General features: G+C 41.7%; 1 protein-coding gene across 2 annotated transcripts in view; it reads left to right on the forward strand.

The window, feature by feature from the left end:
- The window catches only part of POPDC1 (popeye domain cAMP effector 1), a 39,259-nt gene extending 15,648 nt beyond the window's left edge, over positions 1 to 23,611 (forward strand). For both annotated transcript variants that reach the window (XM_011736421.3, XM_011736422.2), the window contains exons 6-8: positions 3,976 to 4,143; positions 5,008 to 5,149; positions 19,599 to 23,611. In XM_011736421.3, the coding sequence (XP_011734723.1) occupies positions 3,976 to 4,143; positions 5,008 to 5,149; positions 19,599 to 19,723 (435 nt within the window). In that variant the 3' untranslated portion in view covers positions 19,724 to 23,611. The remainder of the gene's footprint in view (positions 1 to 3,975; positions 4,144 to 5,007; positions 5,150 to 19,598) is intronic.
- The last annotated feature ends 869 nt before the right edge of the window (positions 23,612 to 24,480 follow it).

The raw sequence follows: 24,480 nt of genomic DNA on the forward strand, positions 1-24,480 counted from the left end.
GGTGTTGCAAAGCCCAAAAATCAAAGTTTTACTGACTTTAAGGAGAGAGGAATGTCTTGCAGGTATATGTCCATGCTCTTGTAAAAGAAATGAACACTAAGTTTTAATGGTATTGAAAGAAAACATTATCTTAATATTAACTAAATATTTTGGTGGAGCTGTGAAGCGATTTCCTCTGCCACTTTTGAATCTGTGTTATTTTAGTGCTTAGGAGAACTCAGTCAGCATCAGTGGAATAGACCACTTCTAGGATATTTTAGTGTTTGGTGTATGAAATGCAGTATGATGCATGCAAAAAGTATTAAATGATTTCCTCAGGACAGTCAGCCAGTCCTATTGCCACACTGCGGTTTCTGATTCTAGCACAGGTGGCAGATCCCTCAGAGACCTTTGTTTCCAGCAGTGGAGCCCAGTGTCTTCTCTTTACGACAGGCTGTAGAATTGGTTTGGAATCCAAAGGGAGGAACTGATCCAGTATCTTGTGGTAATCATGGCAAACCTGTTTGCAAATGCTTAGTCTAATTCTCGACCTGAAAGATGTCCTTTTATGTCTGCTGTTGCCATATTTGCTTTTATTTCTTCAGTAAAATTCTTCACAAGGACATAAGCATAGCACTGCTGAAATGCCTAATAAGAAGTAAATTTATTTTATGGAAACTTTTAAAATTCTTGTATTGCTTTATAAGATATTCTCATAAAAAATACACTTTGCTTGACTGTTGTGACAGGAAATCATTAAATAAAACTGTCTATTTGGTAGAAATGAAGCATTAGGTATCAAGTAAAATGACCTCAGTTAGCACTTAACTGCTGGCTTCCAACTAAATCCATGTTTTTGTGGGCCTGTAAGTTACTCATATGAACTAAGTACAGCTTATTATTTGAATACTGTTATTTTATATTCAATAATAACTTAAACAGGCCAAAGTAATTTTTTAACCATCAATAAAAAGTGAATTTGCTAAGGAAATTATAGTGTCATCGTAAAAGTTTCATTGCCTCGGTGGAAACTTGAGGTAATTCAGATGGCTGAAGAAAAAGTTAACGGCCTTATGTATCATCTAAATATAATTTCTTCATCTTCTAGATGATTTGCATCTCATCTTTTAACTGCTTCTCCCGCTGTTTTCCAGAGTCCGGGGTGACGTCTTTGCCCAACGAAGGGACGTCAGTCCCAACTGTCTTTAGCGCTTGGGTGCTTGGCTGGGGCCTCATGAGGACCCCATGCTCACTCTTCTGTTATTACGCCAGGAGTATTTTTCAGCTGCCTTCCATTTATGCACCCGCCTCATACCGTTTGTGGGAATTCCCCAGGGGCAGTTGGCTTCTACTCCTCTTCCTATAAATCGTGCCATGGTTTTGATCCTGTTTCTTTATTAGCAGCCTCCTCCACTAGAATACAGGCTTCGTGGCATGTGTTCAGCCGTTCTTTGCATGAGGGGCTCTTGTGGACTGCACAGCCAACCTTGTAGTCACCAGGCAGAAATACTTTCTATGAAATGGTATTGATGAGTATTGGGTATATCGGGCAGATTTTGACCTGGTGGGAAAATACATTTGGGCTGAAAGTCAAAAGTGCTCACAGTACCACTAATTTTTTTTTTTTTTTTTTTTTTTTGAGATGGAGTCTCACTCTGTCCCCCAGGCTGGAGTGCAGCGGCGCCATCTCGGCTCACTGCAAGCTCCGCCTCCCGGTTCAAGGGATTATTGTGCCTCAGCCTCTTGAATAGCTGGGATTACAGGCGCCTGCCACCACGCCTGGCTAATTTTTTGTACTTTTAGTAGAGACGGGATTTCACCATGTTGGCCCAGGCTGATCTCGAGCTCCTGGCCTCAAGTGATCTGCCCATCTCAGCCTCCCAAGTTAGCTGGGACTATAGGCACATGCCAGCAGGCCCGGCTAATTTTTGTATGTTTTGTAGAGCCACTCTACCACTAATTAATATGTGTTTGTGAGGTTTTTGGTCCTTCGCATTTGGCATCTGAAAAATGGAGAATAATATTACTTGTCTTATTTTAAACAGACTTTTGAGGATCCACTTACATGATAGATATGAAAGCACCTTAAAGTTTAAAAGTACATATACAAAGAGAGTGGCATTATGTGCGACTGTCACCCCCTAGTCATTCTCGACCACTTTCCCCTGTTCTATAGTTGTCAGAACACTTACTGCCACCTGAAATGGTCATATTTCTTTATTAATTATCATCCTTCTCCACTAGAATGTAAGCTTCATGGGGCAAGCGTCTTGTCTTTCTTGTTCACCATTGTAACTTCATACCTTGAAGAGTATCTAGCATAAAGTACATGCATAGTAATGTATATCGAAAGAATGAATGAAATTTAGTGTTTCATCAAGTCTCAGACACTGATGCATTTCTTAAAAACAAATCCGTTTGGTTTTGGAAATTTCTACTTTTGATATAGTAAAAAAACACAAGCTTTTTTTCCTAGGAACCTTGACACCACTTTTTTTTTTTTTTTTTTTAAGTAGCCAGACATTCTTAATTTGCCAACGATCAGATTTCAGCTTGTTGAAGTAAGGAGACAAGCTGGGTTTTTCGTTTTCTGTCTTGGTAGACGTACATACCCCCTTGTCCTCTGAAATGTGTTTACTTTTGTGACAAAAGGGACAGAGCTTCTTTGGAAACATTTGCTCTGAGGCTCAGCTACGACTGGATGTCAGTTTAACAAACCTTTTATTAGGACAGACATTGGTTTTTGCCTTCTACAGTATTTGTGTTCATTTGTTTTGTTTTTGTTTTTGAGATGAGGTCTCGTGCTGTCACCCAGGGATCTCCTGCTGCCACTGTATGATCGAGTGTAGTTGTGTGATCATGGATCACTACAGCCTTGACCCTCCTGGGCTCAGGTGATCCTCCCACCTCAGCCTCCCAAGTAACTGGGACTACAGGCACATGCCACCATGTCCAGCTAATTTGTGTATGTTTTGTAGAGCCAGGGTTTTGCCATGTCGTGTGTTCATTTGCTTAAGTCCTTCATACAATAGTCATGCATTGAGCACCACTCCATGTTGGAAGTCAGGCATTCAGACAGACATGAAGATAGACAATCCCTGGCTTCACAGTGCTTAGAACAGGCAGATTTGTCAACTGATGAGCTTGGATTTAATGATAGGATTTAAGCCATAATGAAGCTTACAGGAGTGTTAACTGATAGAAGAGGACTACATGGGAGGAAGGGCTTCCTGACACTGAGTTGTGAGGACATGGCCCCTCACTCTGGCAGAGGGATTTATTTGAGGGATGCTTGAGCTCTGTGTTGTGCAGTTATAGTACCTTTCTGCTTTCCTATGTACGATACTGAAGGAAAGGGGGTATGATTTCCAGTTCTGAGCTGATTCAGGGTTGTCTGTGAATATCTCGAATGGGCTACCCTGGATCTAACCTTGAAATGTGACACTTGAGAAACACCTATGACAGAAGGACCCTCACCAACCATATTCATCAGCAACAGCCGGGGGCCCTTGAAGTTTTCTCAGTCTTTAGTGTATATTTGCAGAGTTGGATGGGCAGAAGGTCTTCCATCTATAATTTGCCTCATGAATCTTACCTCAGTTCATCTGCTTGAAGCTGTATTTTTGAACTTCATTGTAATGTACAGGGTGTAAAGAAATATTTCATGTAAGTCATATGTCCAGTGGCATCCTCAGTTGAATACATGCTCTGGCAGCGGTAACAATACAATGGCCATTCTTCTGTCACCAGACCTCACAAAACAAAACAACAATGAAACCCAGAGAATTTGCTTTTATTTAGTCTGCAGATTGCTTTTGTAAAAACATAATTTTATACATATAGAAGCTTGTGTGCATTAAGTCTTAATTTAATTTGACAAATCATTGCTATGATAATGTCCACTAAATCATTCCTACTTTTCTCTTCTAAATCACTATAGTCATAATTCATATACATAGAAGTACTTTATTCTTTGCATGCTTGTTTCTTTGGCAGGTCACCATTATTGCAGACGATAACTGCAGATTTTTATGCTGGTCAAGAGAAAGATTAACATACTTTCTGGAATCAGAACCTTTCTTGTATGAAATCTTTAGGTATCTTATTGGAAAAGACATTACAAATAAGCTCTACTCATTGAATGATCCCACCTTAAATGATAAAGTAAGTGTTTTCTGAGTTTATTTTGTTAAATAAATATGTATATGAGGTATATTTCACTTTATGAAATATGTTTTCCTGATTTTTTAGTAACTAGTCATATGTTAAATGCACTGGGGATACTTGTAATCTTGAGAGGAGAAAGTATTTTGTAATGATTAGATTTGCTGTTACTTAGTAAGGAGTCTATAACTGTCAGGGACTAGTGTTTATGGTGATAAGGCACCCTCTTCATCAAGAGCATGTTAAGGAAGATGGTAAAGGAGTAAGAGGGGGTAGAGGATGGAGTAGATTAGGGAGGACAGGGCAGCTGGAGGTTTGCAGACAGAGAAAGGCTGACAGACCCCAGCGATCAGGAAGTTGGCCTTTGAACCCTGCTGTCTTCCAGTCTTGCATATCTTCAGGTCAGGCCAGAAGGTGAAAAGAGAGGTGTAGAGCTGCACAGATCGTCAACAGTTTGCAATTTGATCTTAATTTTCCCGTATCTCTTTGGAAAGAAAATGATTAGAAGAGAGAATTTTTAAAAACGTCATTTCTCTGATAAGTACTGTTACCCAGTGACAATTGAGTATATGTGCCCTTTCAAAATCATCTTGTCTGGGCTGTTTATCAAATTAAGCTGATGCTTATTTCAATTAATGATTTAGCTTATTATAAATAGGCTACTAAGTATATTTGATTTTTTATAATATATTTATAGTAATAACTAATAATAAAAATCATAGCTTATGTTTATTGGTCACCTAATATGTACCGGTATTCTTTTTTAATGCCCTGGCATATTTCTCAGAAAAGTACATGCTGCTTAAATGGAATATATGATTCAACTCCCGTAAATCTCAGAAAGCTTAAAACTTTGCTTTGTAGAAAGCCAAAAAGCTGGAACATCAGCTCAGCCTCTGCACACAGATCTCCATGTTGGAAATGAGGAACAGTATAGCCAGCTCCAGTGACAGTGACGACGGCTTGCACCAGTTTCTTCGGGGTACCTCCAGCATGTCCTCTCTTCGTAAGTTATCCCAAAACTGATACTACTCCAGAGTTCTGATGGACATCTCTGGACATAGACAAATGACAACTTTGATTAGAAAAGTAACTTTGCAGGTAACTATTTGGCAACCTAAAGGTAACAATAAAAACAATCAAATTTTGTTTAGCATTTCCCCCATATTGCGTATGAGCTAAAAGCCAGCTTTAGAACTCTTATTTCTGTTTCAGAAATTGTTCACTGGTTTTGCCATATACTTTGCTTAAATTATATGGCAAATTTAAGGCTCACCAGCTGGGCATGGTGGCTTATGCCTGTAATCCCAGCACTTTGGGAGGCTGAGGTGGGCAAATCACAAGGTCAGGAGATCGAGACCATCCTGACTAATACGTTGAAACCCCATCTCTACTAAAAATACAAAAAAAAAAAAAAAAATAGCTGAGCATGGTCTGGGCACCTGTAGTCCCAGCTACTAGGGAGGCTGAGGCAGGAGAATGGCGTGAACCCGGGAGGTGGAGCCTGCAGTGAGCCGAGATCGCGCCACTGCACGCCAGCCTGGGCAACAGAGCGAGATTCTGTCTCAAAAAAAAAAAAAAAAAAAAATAGTGGCTCACCAGAATACTCTGAAAGAGTTCACATGGTTTGATTTTGTTGCTTTCGTTTTGTTTGGTTTTGTTGCTATTTGGTTTTGTTACTTTCATGACTTTAGTTAGAGTGAAGGTCTAGACCCAGAAATGTTTTGAAAAATGGTAGACAAATAAATGCTGGATGTTCTGCTGCTGGCTGGTTATCTCAGTATGAGTGCCATGAGTTAAAAAGTGATTGGGAACTGGAATATTCCCAAAGATGAAGGAGATCACTAAACACCCTTGTGAGTTACCTCATTCACACACCTGCCCAGAGGCACATTTTCCAGGATTCTTCCATAGTTTAGATTGTTTCAAAACATTTTAAGTAGCACAAACAACCCAGATGTTGAAAATTACTAAGTAAAATGAGAAAAACTAAATTAAGCATTAAATGCTTAATATTAAGAATTAGTCTAAGAATGATAGTATAAAAACTTGGAACAAATTCATATGAAATAGCAAAAAGGCAGACATTCTTCCATTGCATGAATTAAAAACTATTTGTATTTCCAATTGTATTTTAAACCAAATTAACTTTTAAAAAATGCAAACACATTAAATAATTCTTTATGTAAATGGATCTTGTAACTTTGTATGCCTTCGATAAGTTAGATTGGGGATTTTAAGTATTACATAGTCAGGAGAGGCTGGAATTTACAAGGCCATATAATTGGTGTGTAGGAAAGAAAAAACTTTACCTCTTCCCTTTTAGGGTTGTTTTTGGGCTGGACCTGAGAATTAAATTGACATAAGACAGATTAACAAGAGAAAAGGATACACCTTTGATACAAGTTGTGTGAGTTTGTGTTAAAAGCTCATACAGGTTTTACATGGCACAAAAGCTTTCATAAGGAAATGAAGACCTGAAAAAGCAATTAAACAGTTTATAGTGAATTGGACAAAGAATAGTAAGTTGTGAAAAAGCAACTAAATTATGCTGGAAGACTTGAAGACAAAAGAGTTATTTTAATAAAGGCTTGTACAGAATTCTCTCTGCCTCAACATCTTGATGATAAGAATGTCGTTTTCCTTCTAATATTTTTGGAGGTCACCTTTCATACAAGAATTTCATCTCCTGTTTTTTTTTTGTTTTTTTTGTTTTTTGGTGGGGTTGGGGGATTGTTTTGTTTGTTTGTTTTTTGTTTTTTGTGTTTGTGTTTGTTTTTGAGGCAGGGTCGCTTTTTGTCACCCAGGCTGGAGTGCAGTGGCACAATTACAGGTCACTGCAGCCTTGAACTCCTGGGCTCAAGGGAACTTTGTCTCTATAAAAATAAAAAAAAATTGCTGGGCGTCGTGGTGCAGGCCTGTAGTCCTAACTACTCAACAGGCTGAGGCAGGAGGATCCCACCTGCCTCGGCCTCCCAAAGTGCTGGGATTTCAGGCGTGGGCCACTGCACCTGGCCTGCATAGTAACTTTTGGAAGGTATTAACTAAAGCTTACATGAAGGTCGGGAGCTGCACTTCCCTGCTCTTGGGACTCAGCCAAAGGACCAGCTGCCATCTGGGTCATTGCCATTGTAACTGCAGAGGGAAGACGGTGGTGGCAGATTTACAAGATGGCTGTTAAAGCTCTTGCTCCAAAGGAGCAAGTAGCTCTTCCGTGCATGTTCCTTGGGCCACAGAAGTCACTTGCCAGAACCAACATCAATGGATAGATCATTTAACCCTCCTGCAGGGCTGTGAAGGGGCTAATGAGAAACAAAGCAGGTGGAAAGCTGGACTATAACACAGTCTACTATAGCAGGTGTTATGTCATTTTACAGATGAGGAAATTGGGAATATGAGATGTTATTCACTTGGTCCTCTTCCATAGTGACTGGTTCTGCAATACAAACCTGGGGATCCCGTCTGATGCCAAAGCTCGTGTTTGGCCAGGCACAGTGCCTCACACCTGTAGTCTCAGCACTTTGGGAGGTTGAGGCTGGAGGATCGCTTGAGCCCAAGAGTTCAAGACTAGCCTGGGCAACATAATAAGACCCCTTCTCTACAAAAAAATTAAAGAATTATCCAGGCATGGTGATACACGTCTGTGATTTCATCTTCTTGGGAGGCTGAAGTGAGAGGATTGCTTGAGCCAAGGAAGTCAAGGTTGCAGTGAGCCATAATTGAGCCACTGCACCGAAGCCTGGGTGACAGAGTGAGACCCTGTATCAAAAAGAAAAAAGAAAAAGAAAAACAGAAGCTCATGCTTGTAGACCAGATTACCTCTGTGGTTTTTTTAAATGCACGTAACAGTTGACTTGTGTTTTTAGATGTACGGGTCACCTTCACATCTGTTCTTGCATTTGAACCTGACAGCTATGTGAGCTAGGCACAGGAGCTGTTATTATTTGCCTCCTTGCAGATGAGTCCACCTAGAGTTGGTGAAGGTAGTGACTTATCCCAAACCACTTTTTGTCAACTCCCACCTACTTTTCTGGGGTAACCTGTCATCCCCTGAATCCTTCCTTGTGATCAAGTAGTGCTGCAGATAGGTTTTCGTAGATGGGTTAATGTAATCCACTTCAGTGAACATTTTTGCCTTATTCTTAGCACTGGAGTACCAGGATCCTACTTAGGAACATGTGAAATTATCCAATGATAATCTCCAGTGTCATTTAGCTTTTAGTTAGAGTACTTACAGAATTACAAGCAGTGTCACTCCATACAAAATTAAATATACCTTATGTATTTCCTTAAACCTTTTTACATTGTTCCACCTATTCATTAACCCAAACCTAGGTCGATTTAAACATTAACATGCATATGAATATTTATAATTATTTTTCGAATCATGATCTGAATAGCATGGGCACATTGCATTCAGCCGCCACACCTCGGGGCTCCCTTTCCAGTCTCTCTCTGTCTGTGTGTGTGTGTTTCTGCATATGTTTTTATTTGGGTATTTTGATTTGTCCTGTAGAACAACAGATTCTTAAATGTGCATATGAATCACCTGGAGATCTTATTAAAGATCCTGATGTAGCAGGCTGGGGTGGGGGTTTGGGAGTCCACAGGTTTAACCAGTGCCCAGGTGATACCAGTGTGGCTGTTCTATGAACTACGCTTTGAGTAGGGAGGCTGTAGAATTTTCCACCTTCTGGAATTTTGCTGAGTACATCCCTATGGTGGTGATTATGGTGTTCTTGTCTTTCTCATCTGCCTGGTAGTTGGGTCTAGAAGCTTGCATAACTTCTGGTAAAGGCTACTTTAAAGATCTCAATCAGTAATACGACAAATATACTTCATAACTTTACACAGCAAATGTTCAGTGAAACAGAAATACGGATCAGAAAAAGGTGGAGGAAAACTAAGTGACCTGTTTTAATGAAATTGCTGCTGCTCCCATTTCTCATGTTGTACTCTGCTTTTATACATGCCACACAACACTAAATCCGCAGCAAGGTCTCTACTCCTTTCCACACAGATTCTGTATTCCCACTCCACATTGTCATTTAAAGGGAAGAAAGTGAAGTCATGAGATAGCCTGAGAAAAAGTCATTTTTCTCTCTGTTTTTTCAGTAGTTCAGAATTCATTTAACTCTTTCACTTTCTCATTGCTTCGTTTACTGGGTTTCATGTTTGCAAACATGGGACATAGTGAGATAGGAAGAGAGGAAGAGACAAGCTGTATGAGATGTGTGAGAATCTTTAGTGCCAGTGTATGTAGGAAAGCTTTCTTCTCTTGGCTCCTGGACCAAGGTGTTGCTCGTCAGCGTACCTTGTTGTCATCTTCTTGTCATTTTCTCTCCTCCTTAGCTCCCTTCATGTATAAAACACACACATTCACACAGATGGATTGTATTGGCAATTCCATCAGTAGTAAGTGCTGCCCAGCTCAGGCATTGCTATGGTAACAGGAAGACATATGTTTCCTTGAATGTTACAGAACTGTATTTTAGTTAATTGGGGTTAAATAACTTATCATTTGGATTTTTTTTTTTTTAATCACAAGACAATATAGGCAATGCAATCAGTTGGAACTCATCTTTGAAAAAGCTTGTTAGTTTAAACCATGTCTTTTTTCATGAAATAAAAATTATGTTGTTTTTAAAGATGCTGTGAGATGTTTAGAGAGATGTTTCTTATTAAGATCTTTGTAAGTATTTTGTTTGTTATTAGTGTCAAGACAGTACTACATTGGCCAGGCACACTGGCTTATGCCTATAATCCCAGCACTTTGGGAGGCCAAGGCAGGAGGATCTCTTGACCCCAGGAGTTCAAGACGAGCATGGGCAACATAGCGAGACCCCCCCTCTACAAAAAATGTTTTAATTATCTGGAGGTGGTGGCATGCGCCTGTGGTCCCAGCTACTTAGGAGACTGAGCTAAGAGGACCACTTTAGCCTGGGAGATCTAGGCTGCAGTAAGCCATGGTCTTGCCACTGCACTCCAGCCTGGGTGAAAGAGTGAGACCCTGTCTCAAAGGAAAAAAAAAGATGCTGCTGTGGACAGTCTGCTAATGTCATATGACCTAGTTGTACAAATATTTAGTTAGCTTGCAGTCTGAAAAGGCGAGCAATATGTCTGAGAGAAACTAATGGGTTTCTCTTGGTTCTCTTCTGTGTTTATTTACCTGGAAAGATGCAAAAAGCCATACAGCTTTCTTAGTTTCGAGGCTGGTTTCATGAAATAATCTGTTCAGCTCAATTTGTATTTCATTCCTGTTGTGAGCAACCATAAACTTACAAACAATAAGCTTTACATGAATTCTGCAGAGAGGTAGAAAGATGTGATTAGGCAGCAGGTTTCTGGGAGATGAGCCTGAACAATTCTCAGACATACCAAGATGGCTAGAGAAAAGCAATACCCTCATTTTGTAGTGAGTAAAGTGCAGTTTAGGGAGATCAATGTGAGCATAAACTTGTTTGGGGATATTCACCTACTGCTGTAGCAGCTGACACATCCTGACCACTTTCATCCAGGTTCTCATTTAATCCTCACAACCACCCTATGAGGTGGGTGTTTCATTTTCCGTTTTTAGGCTTAGGAATGTGACCCTGTCTCCCCCAGCCAGTAGAGGCTATGCTCTCTCATGCCAGTGCCTCCCTCCTCGCCGCAGGAGGGGGCTTCTATCCTCACGCAGCATTTTCTTACCTGTAAAATCTTATCTGAAGGTATTTTATACAGTTGTACATTTTTAGTCTGTCAAATTTTTTTTTAATTATCAAGTTAATATACATAGATATCATGTGGTTAAAAAAACCTTATAATGAAAAGAACTGACTCCCCTCCAAGCTGATCTTAGTCCTACTCCCAAGGAACAATCACTTTGAAACACTTGTACCCACAGTGCTAATCTTTTTTTTTTTTTCTTTTTTTTTTGAGAAAGGGTCTCACTCTGTCTTCCAGGCTAGAGTGCAGTGGCACCATCACAGCTCACTGCATCCTCCACCTCCCAGGCTCAAGGTGTCCTCCCGCCTCAGCCTTCCGAGTGGCTGCGACTACAGGTGCGTGCCACCATGCCCGGCTGATTTTTGTATTTTTTTTGTAGAGACCAGGTCTTGCTATGTTGCCCAGGCTGGTCTCAAATTCCTGGGCTCAAGTGATCTGTCCATCTTGGCCTCCCAAAGTACTGGGATTCTAGGCAAGTGACTACCTTCTCACCAACTCTAGGTGGGCTTAGTAACTTTCATCTACTGACCTACTTAGCTCACTTCTAACTTCCCCTCCACTTTCTGCTCAACATGGCGAGGTCACTAGTTTTTGTTCTTTTATTGTTTAACTTTGTAACATTAAACAATGCACTTAAATCTCTGTTTCTTCTTCTTGCTGGACTAATTTTAAAGGTGAGGGACATTAGGGCTGGGCCCAATGGCTCACTCCTGTAGTCCCCACACTTTTGGAGGCCAAGGCGGGCAGATCAATTGAGCCCAGGAGTTCAAGACCAGCCTGGTCAACATGGCGAAACCCTGTCTCTACAAAACATACAAAAAATAACTGGGCATGGTGGCCTGCCTGTGCCTGTAATCCCAGCTACTCAGGAGACTGAGGACCACCTGAGCCTGAGGAGCTTGAAGTTGCAGTGAGCCAAGATTGCGCCACTGCATTCCAGCCTGGGCACAGAGTGAGACCCTGCTCAAAAAAAATAATTTTTTTTAAAACGTGAGGACATTAGCATCCCTACTTTCTTATTCTTCCCCCTTCTACCTTCTAACTGTTCTGGGTCTCTTCTTTTACTTTGAAATGGTCGAGTTGTTATATGTTCTCTTTTATAACTGCAAATAGCCTTTGTCTATGAATTGTTCCACAAAGTCTAAGACAAATAAACAATGTTGAGATTATTGTGCTTTATGTAGAACCAAGTAGTGGGCAATGCTTACATTTATTTCTGTTTCCAATGTCATGACTCTTGTTCTGTTCAAAGGAGACTGTTCCTAAAAATCAAGTTCAAGTGGATTCTTCTTTCATATACAACATGACAATCATGCCACGGTTTACTTTATGCCTTGACTCTCTTTTTTCCCCTAAAGTTGTTTCATTGCCTTGCTGTTGTGGGACACATCTTATTCACCATATACCTGGGGTCTTCAGGCTTCTTCCTCATTCTCTCTTTTAGGTGAAGCCCATTTCATTTTTTCTTCAAGTCTCTGAGTGGTTGTCCTTTGTTTGAACCCTGCCTTTTCATACTGCTTATTGTTTCTACAGGCATTTCTAGTTGCCTTCCTTTTTCCTTATCCTTGCCTTTTCTGTCCTTATATCCTTTCTCCCGGTTCTGTGGCCCATTTTTCCTAGAGACTTTCCTTACAGAGGCTATCGTCCTCCAGCCTCATCCTGGACGGATTGTTCTCTGGGCTGTTGCATGGCTGCCAGCCTGGATCCTGCCCTCACTTTTCTCCTGGGTTCATTCACCTTCTCCTCTACCCTGTGTCTTCTTTGTGAGCAGGAAGGGGCCGCAGCACTTTTGCTCCTCCTTGGTTGCTCACACCACACCTTGTGCTCTGCAGCTCAAGGCCCTGATGGTGCATCCGGGTAGTTAGGGACTGATATGAGAATGTGCTCTTGGGGCCGAGTAGACCTCATCACGGGACCCACTAAGCTACTCCAACCTCCGCATTTGCCCTAATTTTTATGCTTTGCTTGAGTTCCTCAGTGCTGGTGCTGAGTGTATTAGAGGAAACATTTGGTGCACAGGCCAAAGCTACCCTTCAGTATTGTTGTTCAGAAAGCTTCAATTCAAACTCAGTTTCCTCAATTAAAAAAAATCTTAGGATATAATAAGCAAAGACAGGAAAAGAAATAATTCTTTCCAGAAAAAAAAAAAAAAAAGCCATTAAAGCCTTCCCCATTCCCATTCTTCAGAAATTGTACAATCTAATTAAAATTCTAAACTCCTGTAGGTTTTTAATTACTTGCTAAAGCAGTTGGCCAGATGGTTAAACATAATAAAAATAATAACGTTTTGAAAGAAATGGAGCAAACGTCATTAAAGTTAACAGGGGAGAAAAGAAAATCTTAGCACATTATATTAGCTTACAGAAATGTTGCTCCTTTTTAAAAAGTGTGTTTCTTAAGCAAGGATAAAAGTCACCTGACAAATTTCACATCATGGTACTCTACTTATTTGAAGCTCAAATTTGAGATAGTTTGTTCATCCTCTGGAACAGGCATGACCTTCACTCTGGATTTAAGAACAGCAAATGTTTACTTTTACTTCCTAGGAGAGGCCCTCAGGCCCTCCTGTAATTAGAAGCACACTGAAATAGAAATAAGATTAATAGGGACAGAATCTTACCTCATTTTTTCTTACCCTGTATGCCAGAGATTTGACTGTCATGTAAGAGCTCCCTGGTTCATGTGTAAAAAGGCCTGCTCTCATTATGTTAAGTGAAATAAACCAGGCACAGAAAGGCAAACTTCACATATTCTCACATATTTGGAGAAGCTAAAAACTAAAAGAACTGAACTCTAGGACAGAGAGAGTAGAAGGATGGTTACAGAGGCTGGAAAAGGTAATGGGGGTGGGGGGAGGTAGAGGGGAAGTGGAGATGGTTAATGGATACAAAAAAATAGGTAGAAAGAATGAATAAGACCTGGTATTTGCTAGCACAACAGGATGACTATAGTAAAAAATAAGATACCTTTTTAAAATAACTAAGAGAGTAAGTTGGATTGTTCGTAACACAAAGGATAAATGCTTGAGGTGATGGATAGCCTGTTTACCCTGATGTGATTATTTCACATTGCATTCCTGTATCAAAATATCTCATGTGACTCATAAATATATATATCCACTATGTACCCACACACATTTTAAACTAAAAAAAAGTTTTTGTGAGACCTTCTATGGTTCTTTAACTTAAGACTCGGGAAGACAGAGAAGGATCTGCAGGGCAGCCCCAGCCTGCCCTCCACCGAGGTCCATGTTTTGTCTGCCCTTGTAGCCGGTGACCCTCAGGGACATGGAGTGGGTCTTAACGATGGGTTTCCCTCCTTCCTAACCAGCACCCAGCCCTAGCTGCTGTCTGAACGGTTCTGCCCAGGAGAGACTCTGCTGGCCGTATCTGAATCCCCTTGTGAGAGCCCATGGTTTGGTCACCCCCTGCCACCCGGCAGAAGCAGAGGTGTCCACTGTTTAGCTCAGGGCTCTCACTGCTGTCTCAGTCTTCCACGTGTGCTCAGTGGCCTTGACTTGGAGTTTTTCTTTCTCACCCTCAGCACCGCTGCCTGGTGCCACAGTTCTGTTTCCCACCTGAACATACTGCGACTGTGGCAGACAGCCCAGAGCACAATTCTGCTCCACTGGCTGCACCTTCTCGATGCCTTGGTCCTTGTGGAAGTCCTTTGAGCAGAGGATTTTTTTGCCGCTTGGTCTAATATGAAACATCCCTCCAGCAACAGTAACTCTTGACATAACTGTTTAACAGTTTCACACCTGTTAAGTCTGGATTGCAGTTCAGTATGATACTGTTTATATGCTTTCATAATAAAATGTATTAACTGGTAGGTAGAAGGTGATTATAGCTAACAGAAAAAAAATTACTACCAAAGTCTTTTCCTGATCACAGTAAATACAACAGGATGGAGTTAACCACTCTGCCTCCCAACTGTAAAAATAGTTTTAACAGAAAACTAAGAATCAATTTTCTGGGAAATTTATGGATATGGAATTATTTGCCCCTCTACAATTGGGAATAAATGAAAAGTAAAGCATTCTACAGAGATCATGAACCTTACAGTAACATCCTTGAAGGACAAAAGTGATTTGAAAAAGCACTTAACTAAAAATAAGCTCTATTTTTTCCTCTCTCCTCTCATGTTCTCACATCTCTAGAAGATAGTTGGGCCTCTGGGCAAATTTCTGATGACCCATGAGTACATAAAATTAGTGAAAAACCAGGCACACCTGTAGAAGTTATTTATTAATGTTCAACTTGTGAAATGTAAGAGCATTCCTTTGAAATATAATATTCCCTCATTTTTTTTTTTTTTTTGTTCATACTACAAATTGGTTTTGGATGTATTAGGGCTTCAAAGAAATAATTTCCAGCTATATAGGGATGGACTCTGGGTCTTTCCATTGAACCAGTAAGTCTCCTGATGAGGCCAGAGAGCCCCATGTCTAGGGGCCAGGTGAGCCCCTCACTCCTCAAAGCCTGCCTTTCTGGTGGCCATGACAGTTGCAGATTCCGAGGCAGGGCAGGTGATCCTTTTGTCTTCCTGGATGTGAATGTTATACTTGGCCCTCAGTGGTACAGAAGGCCAGGCTAACGGGTTGGTACAAAGAGTGGACACTGTCTGTGATTCTGATTCCAAGTGAGGGGTTGGCAGCCAGCCGGCACCGGGTAGTCCCTGGAAGTGACAGGTTGGGCTGTGCTCCTCTCTGCCAGTGTGTGTACCATGGTAGAAAAAGCAACAAGGCAATGTTGTTGTAAGGACAGGGACTTGCCAGGGGGATTGCAGATTCTCAGCCACAAAGCTTGAAATGAAAGTGAGTCAAGAACTTTTGTAGAAGAATTCCATCTTTCCAGGCTGTTAGGGCTCCCTGGTTATAGCTAACAGGACACCTCTGCTCCTTCTAGGATGTGTTCTAAGTGGTTCACGCCCTGGTGAGAAATAAGCTCATTCATGGCATCCACCCCTCTCTGTTTTTTTTCACGGATGTCTTTGCTTTAGCTTCTGAATATACAGTAGAAATAATAGTACAGATGTGGTTTGGGTGAATTGCTCTGAAAAGTGCTTTGAGTTTCGGAGAAATAAAATAAGACAGCATGAAAGATCAGGTGTGATTCCTTTTTATTTCCTCAACATTTAACCCATTGTCTAGCACCTTGTGGTCACTCCCTGATTCCTTTTACTGATTGGATGAAAACATTGTAGCAGGTGATGGTGCTATTAAGCCTATTGATACTCCCTTGAGAGAACAGTGTTCTAGTCCATGCGCTAAGCAGTGTCGAATCAATTCTACCAAAGTGATTTCCTTCAGGGGACACACTACAGAGTGGAGTGATGACAGTCCCTTTTCCTAATGAGATTTACGGGACCCTGAAGCCTGCCCATGCTTGAGGAATGCTGGCGATGCCCCACTGGGAGACCCGGCAGAGATTAAAGGTGATACCCATGTCTTTTTCGCTCATCCTCAGGATCCTTTCTGAGGTTCCCTATGTGGCCTTTCAGAGGAGAGATTTTTTTCATCACTGTGTACTTAAGGACATTATCAAGGTCCTGGCTATGTGTGGGGTACTTCTGTGAGGCTGCAGGAGAAAAGAGGCCTTGGTTACAGCATTCAAGATCCTGTTTTCTAATAAGGAAGAGATACAAGTACTCTAACCACAATGTGACACAGAACATGTAAGGGCTGAAGCTATTGAGATGAAGAGGGTGGAATCTTCCCACTGGAGTCAGGGAGGGTTACCCATGAAGGAGGTGGAGTTTGAACCCTGCCTGAGGAAACAATAAGAGTTTGGTGGTTAGGGATGGGAGCGAAGGAACCATTCCAAGTAGAGGAAAAAAAGCAAGATGAAAACAGGAGGATGGGCTGGATTTGAAGAGCAGTGAGTTTGCAAGAGCTTGGACTGGAAGAGGGAGGGAGGCCCAACTTGGAGGACCCTGGATGTCACCCCAAGGATTGTGAATGACTCTCATTATCCCTTTAATGTTATATAGTAAGTTCCACAGCTCTTCTTCCCCAGCAAACATGGTGGGAGTAGAATAAATTCGTTCACAGAAAAGCTGAAAACTCTTGGGAAGTTGTTACTTAACCATTTCCTTTTGTGTTGAGTCCTCCCTTCATTTTCTCTCAGTGAAAAAAAATGCAAGGATAGCTGAGAGAGTTGGGAGGGTCAGATAGCACTGTGGCTCCAGAGTATAGATAGCTGCCTCAGTATAACTGTAGGATGTCCCTCCTGGTTTGATAGGTGAGCTTAAAAACTAGAAACCACTTAGTCCTACTTCCTCAGACGAAATAAACTGGGTTTGTTTCTGTTAAGCTATTATACAATTATGTCTAAATACGATTTATTATTGATTTGGTTTAATGCTCTTAGACATGCCATCTTATTGTTTGTTCTGAGAGTTTTGTCTCATTGTAGATACTCAGCCTAAGTTAATATTTTATGAGACCCAGTGATAACTTAAGGCTAAAAATATGATAAAAGCCAGGGCTGTTTTTTTGTTTGTAAAGACAATTTTGCTACACTCAAAAGAGCTAAGATTGAGAAACACAAACCCCCATTTGAGCACAAGGCCCACTTCCTTTATTGACCGTTCTGATGAGTAATGATGAATTGTAACAAATTTTCTCATTATTAAGTCCATAGCCTTCCAAAGACCATAGTAATCGATTTTTACATTCTTACAAATATTTACAAAGTGATTATTACATCCCAGGCACTGATCTAAGAACTTTACAAATATCAAGCTGTTTTATCCTTATAACAACCATATGAAATAGGTGCTGTTATTATTCCTATTTTACAGACAAGGAAATTAAGGCACAAAGAAGTAAAGTAACTTGTCCAAGGTCACACAGATAGTATTCACTGCCATTTGGGTAGACGTGAAGTAAAGGTCGTGTTTGGTGTGTTTGATGTCACTGGGAAAGGGGAAGAACTCGCCTGAGAACTTCCCATGCTGTGCCCTATGCAGAATTGGGTTCTTGGACCATTTTATTAGACGCTTCTTTTCTACAGTTTATGTCAGTAGTTGTCATTCAAGAAACTCAGTATTTTTGCTGTGAATGTCTGTAAGTGAACAGTTTCCATATATGTACAGCAAGTATGCATTAGCTGTACCACAGTCTAGCCCTGCATATTTTCTTATGTTAGAAGATGTGACTGGTAGTAGCATTTCCCCAGATGTACGGCAGTGACTGGACAGTTAATAAGAAATGACATTTAGTCGTATGTTCTATAGGCCCAACACCCTGCTAAGCACATCATATGCATTATTCAGTTTAATCCTTCCAACAATCCCGTGGAGCAGATCCTAAGAATATCCCCTTTTTATAGATATGGAAACAGAGGCCTAGAAAGGTATTGTAATTGAGCGCAGGTTGCAGAGTAGGGATTTGAACCCTGGAACTGTTTCCTGAGCCTCTGGTCTTGACCACTCTGCATGCTCCCTCCCCCTTGCCATACCAGGGGCCAGGAATGACCACTCATTCATGACTGAGTGCCAGGGCAAAGCCTTTGCTGCTGTCTCAGCCTCCCTCCAGAAGCGGCCGTGTGGCATGCTCATGGCCCATGGCCCTCCTTGCTGGTTTGGCATTCTCCCTGTGCTGGCCAACCCGGCTGTCTGCTCCTGACTCCTGCCAGTGAATGACAGCTGATCTTGACAAACTTCTGTGGTCATCTTGTGGCAGATCTGCTTCATGTCTTAATAGATCCTCCACTCGCTTTTGCTGTTAGCACGTATTGAAAGAGCCAGGTTTCACCCCGTGTCCCTCCACCATCAGCCTTCTCCCCAGCTGAGTTCAGCATTTGTGGGCTGCCTGAATGCCACTCCACCCTGTGACTGGGCAGCAGGGAGATGGGTGTGGGCGGAGCAGGTGGAAACCCAGACGACATGGATCCTGACAGTGATGGTGGCGACTGTAAGGAGGGGAGTTCATGCAGTCACGTTAGCTGCTCATTAGGCACCTTGAGAGGCCTATTGATAATGACTTCTACTCTTACTTTTAGATAGTATTTTCTTCTACACCAAGCATGGTATCCATGGTAGATGCTCCATAAGCATTTGGTGAATGCAGGAGCCAGTGAGTGACTGAATGAATGAATTGTTGCCTGGTTCCTTTGATTAAATGGCATCCTAAAAGGCCCTGGGGATACGTTTTCTCCTGCTGCTACCTGAGATTGTGTTTCCTCCACTCGGCTTCTTCCCTCCTGAATGCCTGGCCTTTCTTCCTCTTCCCTGTCTCCTTTGCGTATCAGCCCAGGGAGTGGCTGGACTCCATGGTGGAGGCAAGAAATGTGTTTTAGGTGATATTACAGATGGCGATAGGTTCCATAATTTTAGAATAGAAGTATTCTTTGGGGAAATTAGGAGTTAAATCAACTTTCAAGGGCTAATATGAAACCCAAGTGCCCACGTATGATATTAATGTAGGAACATGCATTTTGAGTCCTAAACAGACTGTGGGGCCAATCCCTGGGAACTGAATATATTTGAGCAGCTCAGATCATCCAAGCACGTGCGGTAGAATCTGTCCCTCGTCTGTGCTCCTGACTGAGAGTCTGTTCTTGACTTGGTGGTTTTCCTGACATGCTGGATTGAAATAGAATGGTTTCTGGAAATTGTGTTCTTGGTACTAGTGACAGGTTCCTACAGCTTTGTTTTCCAGTTGGAATTTATAATTGATACATCACACTGGTGTCTGGGCAGACTGTGCCTTCAGTGGTTTTCCCTCCTGTATCTTTCCACAGATGTGTCATCCCCACACCAGCGAGCCTCTGCCAAGATGAAACCGATAGAAGAAGGAGCAGAAGATGACGATGAGGTCTTTGAACCGGCATCTCCAAATACATTGAAAGTCCATCAGCTGCCTTGATCAGAGAAAGAATTCGGGTTACCAAGACAGAACATGTCTTGAAGAGATCCTGAAAAATACCAGCACTTTTTCGTGGCTTTTAGGTTCTTCTGCTTTAGTGCATCCAGACTGGTAGCGTCTGAGGGAGGAAGTGAGGAAGGGTTAAGGATGGAAGGGTTCTTTCACTTACCCTTTTGATTAGTCAGCTTTTAAAGTGATTGTTTTACTGAGCCTTCTGACTATGCCTTGTTCTCTTTTGAGATATATATTTTCACAGTCTTTTCTAGATATATTGTTGTTTTAACTTAACAAATCTTAGCACTCTCTCAATGCCTTTTCACTTACTTTTTTCCAAGTTGTGATTCTTTTTCCTCACGGTCTTTTTTGTTCCATGGCAATGGGGTTGTCCGTTTGATAATTTTAACAAACAATGTAAGTTTAAATTTGAGGCTAAGGTAACGTGAAAAAGCATGGAATCTCAAACTTTATTCCATATTTTGTAACGGGACGTTTTAGAGAAAGGTGTGATTTGACTGGTTTTATTTTTCTCCCAGGCCGGAAGTATTACCCCACTGGATCACCTTATTTAGTTGGGCTCTGTGTTGATAACTTGATAATGAACACAATTCTCAGACTTGACTCACATTACCCTTGTATTATGCCATTTATAAACTGCTCTGAAACCTGAAGCTGGAAAGATAACAGATGGGTTTCTGAGCATGGGGTTAACCTCCAGCCAAACTCAACTTCCTTGGGATTTGGAGTCACCTTGTCCTGCACACACGGGTGTGGGAAACACTTTATGTAGGTTGGGAGGACAGGGGGGTTAAATGGCTGGGCAGGTGCCACAGGGTGTGGTGACTGAAAGATCCGCTTCATTCTTTGGTCTGTATTCTGAAGTTCCAGATTGTTCATCTAGAGGCAGAGACGTCGCTTTTGAAAAAGTGCCAGATGCCCCAGTGCCAGAGCCGTGAACGTGAACACAGTGGAGGGCAGAGGGTTTACCACAGGCCAGGCTGTGGACACCCAACCCAGATACTGCAGTGAGGGCCTTCATTCCAGAGCTCTCTTTTCTACTGAAATCATGGTTTAGTAAACAGTGGTGTTTGGCTGGTGGGAAATGCATAACTGGTCAGTGTGTCTGGTCAGCGTGGCTGTGGCACTTGGCCAGGACACTCCGTTGAGTGAAGCTCGTTGATTGGCCATGCTGGTCATGTCTCTTTTGCTTCATCCACTAGAACCAACTTTGAGTCAGTCCCCTGTTAGGTTAAACGGCTAAGAAAAGTTCCAAATGAAATTGTTTTCAGGTGAACTGAGCCAAAAGCAGCAACTCTTCCCATGAGGTAATTCTGTTAGAGGAGGCATATAAATAAGCTCATCTAGGGTCACCTCATTTTCCTAAATATATTTTTAAAGCAATTATTTTAGTAATTTCATTTGAGTTAAATTTACATGCTCGGTCACTCATTGAGAAAATTTATGCAGACTCTGGATCCAGTTCCTGACATCTTCATCAGATGTTGGTTTATTGACGTCACAGTAAAAAGGCTATTGTCGACTGGACATGGTGGCTCACACCTGTAATCACAGCACTTTGGGAGGCCAAGGTGGATGGATTACGTAAGCCCAGGAGTTCAAGACCAGCCTGGGCAAGACCAGCCTGGGCAACATGGCTAAACCCCATCTCTACAAACAAAATTAGCTGGGCGTGGTGGTGCACGCCTGTAGTCCCAGATACTCAGAAGGCTAAGGTAGGAGGTTCGCTTGAACCTGGGAGGTTGAGGTTGCAGTGAGCCCAGATCACACCACTGCACTCTAGCCTGGGCAACAGAGTGAGACCCTATTTCAAAAAAAAGGCTGCTTTCACTGTACTGCTGCAGCAGTTTCTTCAGGTAGCTAAATTAGGAACTTGTTTTGGAGAAATGAAGCAAAGGTGAGTGACAGCCTAGGCTTTGAAATGATAAAGCTCTCTCAGGTTGAACTCTATCTCACGCTCTCACTGTCTCCCTGTACCTGAGAGCACAGGTGTGACTGTGACATCATAGCCGATACTACTTTCCTGTAACCACTGGGGTAAAGTTAGGCAACCCATTTAGTTTACACATGCATAAGACTAATTTACAGAATCACTTTATACAGTCGTTAGATGTAACATCCTTCCCTGAGTAGAAAATAATGGAGTAATGAATGTGTTTGGAGATTATTTTCTGTAATGCTGGGAACAAACCTGTTTTAAAAGCACACTGCTAAAAGTAGGTGACATAAGACCATTTACTGTTTTTATTAAAGTGTGTGTGTGTATCAGTGTCTCAGTGTGAAGATTGTAATCTCAAGGTTAGGACTCTTAAAAGAGCCACTTAGCCTGAATGGGAAACATGAAACTATTTTTAAATACACACCTCTAAGGAAGACAGTGAGACTCTGAAAAAAGGTATAAGGCATTGAGAAGCCCTCCCATATAGACTTGATTGCAAAGAAGCAGATAAGAAGACAGAAAAGTGTTTTAAATGTAAGATCTCCTATGGAGTACTTTAAATTCATTTATACAAATGAATAAGTATATCTTTGTATAATGCATAAATACATAGATAAAAACATGTTTGCTGCCAAAGTTCCCAGTAAGATGCTTCCTGTGTTTTTTGGCCTTTACTTAGCTGAATGATCAAAGTTCAGAAAATGGTCTGCAAAAGTTACTCCATATACAACCCCGTATCTACTACTTTTAAATGTAACATCAACTCAGTTGTATGAATCTGGAGTGTAATATTTATATTAGAATGTATATGTCATTTAAAATATTTTGAAATCCCTCATAAATATTTATATTTACTAAACTAATAGCATAGACACTATATAAATCTACAGTGATGCTAAAATAAATTAGTAATAATGGGTGCTATATAATTATTTTTAGTTATCATCCCTGGCTCTCTGGAATCTTCTCCATTTCTCCCTATCACTCAATTTCATTTTAATCATTGGACACCTTTGCGTTTTGCTGCGAACAGTGTGTGTATGTCACCCTCTTTATATCTGGTGTTCCCACTTGTCTGAAGCTCTCTTGATCTTAGAACCTGGAGCTGCAGATTCCTCCATGTCAGCTCCCATCACAGCCCCAAAGACAGAGTCACTTGGTTGCTGGAAAAATCTTTGGGGAAAGCTGGTATAACCTACACACTGACCTGTCCCCAGTGTTTCCAGATAATGACTTGGCACTGCAGAGGAAGTTTCATGCTGTTGCGTGTGGTGGCTCCAAGCCAAGCACCTGGCATGCAGGTCAGCCCCTCCCAGCAGGGCGTGGTATCATCTTCTCAGATGCCATGTTGCAGCCCCAAGGTCTCACCATTTTGTGGGTTTTAGAAACCCATTTTCTTGGTCATTTATAAAGCTGCTTTATAGATATCTTTGATCCTGGCATGCCTTGGTTTCCTCTCCCTTCCCTCTTTCCAATCCTGGTTTCCCACCACCTGTTTTAGTAATTCTCAATTCAAAGTCCCAAGAATTTGGAATGGTAGGATGCTGTGCGGGGAGCTCGAGGCTGAGGCGTATTCACCACTTCAGTTCTGCTCCTCAGGGGACATGCTCCCTTACTCACGGCAGCCATGTTTGATTGTCACAGAGCCCCCCGAATACTGTCTATAGTGACACACTGTAGGTATCATAAATTTTAAGAAATCTGCTTTTAAGTACTGTTTATAGGTTTTTCTGTTACACTTGCAACCTAGTTTTAAAATACATGAGGATTTTATGAAAGCTTTATACAGACCTTTATAGGAAACTCATTCTTTGATTTTAGGTGCCATTTAAATTGATAACACTTACTTTATAATAAAGATGCTTTTTGTCTGGATACAGCCTTATAGTTTAAAATATCTTCATATATTGCCACTTGATCAAATAAATTTCTTACTTAGAAAATGTGTGTATTTTTTATTTCATCCCTCTTCCATGTATCTAGCTTGTTCGAATGCTGTGCCCGAAGGCCGAGGCTGTGGCGACTGCCCTGGTGCAGGCCACTGTATTCTGAGCGGACCAGCAGGGGCAGTGCTCACGGGTCGGTCATGCCTTACCTCAAAGGTCCTGCCATCCTGGCTGCTTTGACTGTGAACAAAGAAAAATGGCCAGAAGGCAGCGTAGACAGTGTTGACTAGATGCAGCGATGAAGAAGCCTTCAGAGTTTTACTGACAGGACTTGGTGGACTTCAGCTTTTTATCCACTGCGTCTGAACATTCACTCCCTTCTAGCTTCCTAAGATTCGACAATAAGAGGAGTCACATGAAGGAGTCAGAAAACCTCCCTGGGTCTGTTCTGTGGTGGACGAGGGGGACAGTCTTAAGAAACCCACGTTTTCTCCCATAAGCTGTCCTAGGTACTGGAATGGAAACTTGACAGCCCATCTTTTGACCTTGAGTAGCAAGCCCTTGGCATCTAACACACTCACCCTAGTTGGCCTCAAGGATAGGCCCAAGTGGAAGGAGCGTCTTATACCATGAAAGAAATTAATTCTGTCACTCAACGGGCCATGGCATCGAGGCCTGATGTCGAGGTTTCCAGCCCTGAACTTTGTGCTGAGCCAGCTTTTGACCAGCTTCCCCTTACCTAAGACTGTGCTGTAAGAGCTGGGGAGTCTCCACTGATGTCCACTTGGGGGTTTTCTGTGGACAGACATGGCTACAGCCCACCAGAAGATAAAGCTGACAGGACTTGGCTATTCGTGGGAACAGAAGTGGTGGTGAGTGAGGGAGGCGTGTCAGAGATTTCTGGCTTAAGTTACTGC

The sequence above is a fragment of the Macaca nemestrina genome, chromosome 5 (assembly GCF_043159975.1).
Source record: "Macaca nemestrina isolate mMacNem1 chromosome 5, mMacNem.hap1, whole genome shotgun sequence".
Classification (NCBI taxonomy): domain Eukaryota; kingdom Metazoa; phylum Chordata; class Mammalia; order Primates; family Cercopithecidae; genus Macaca; species Macaca nemestrina.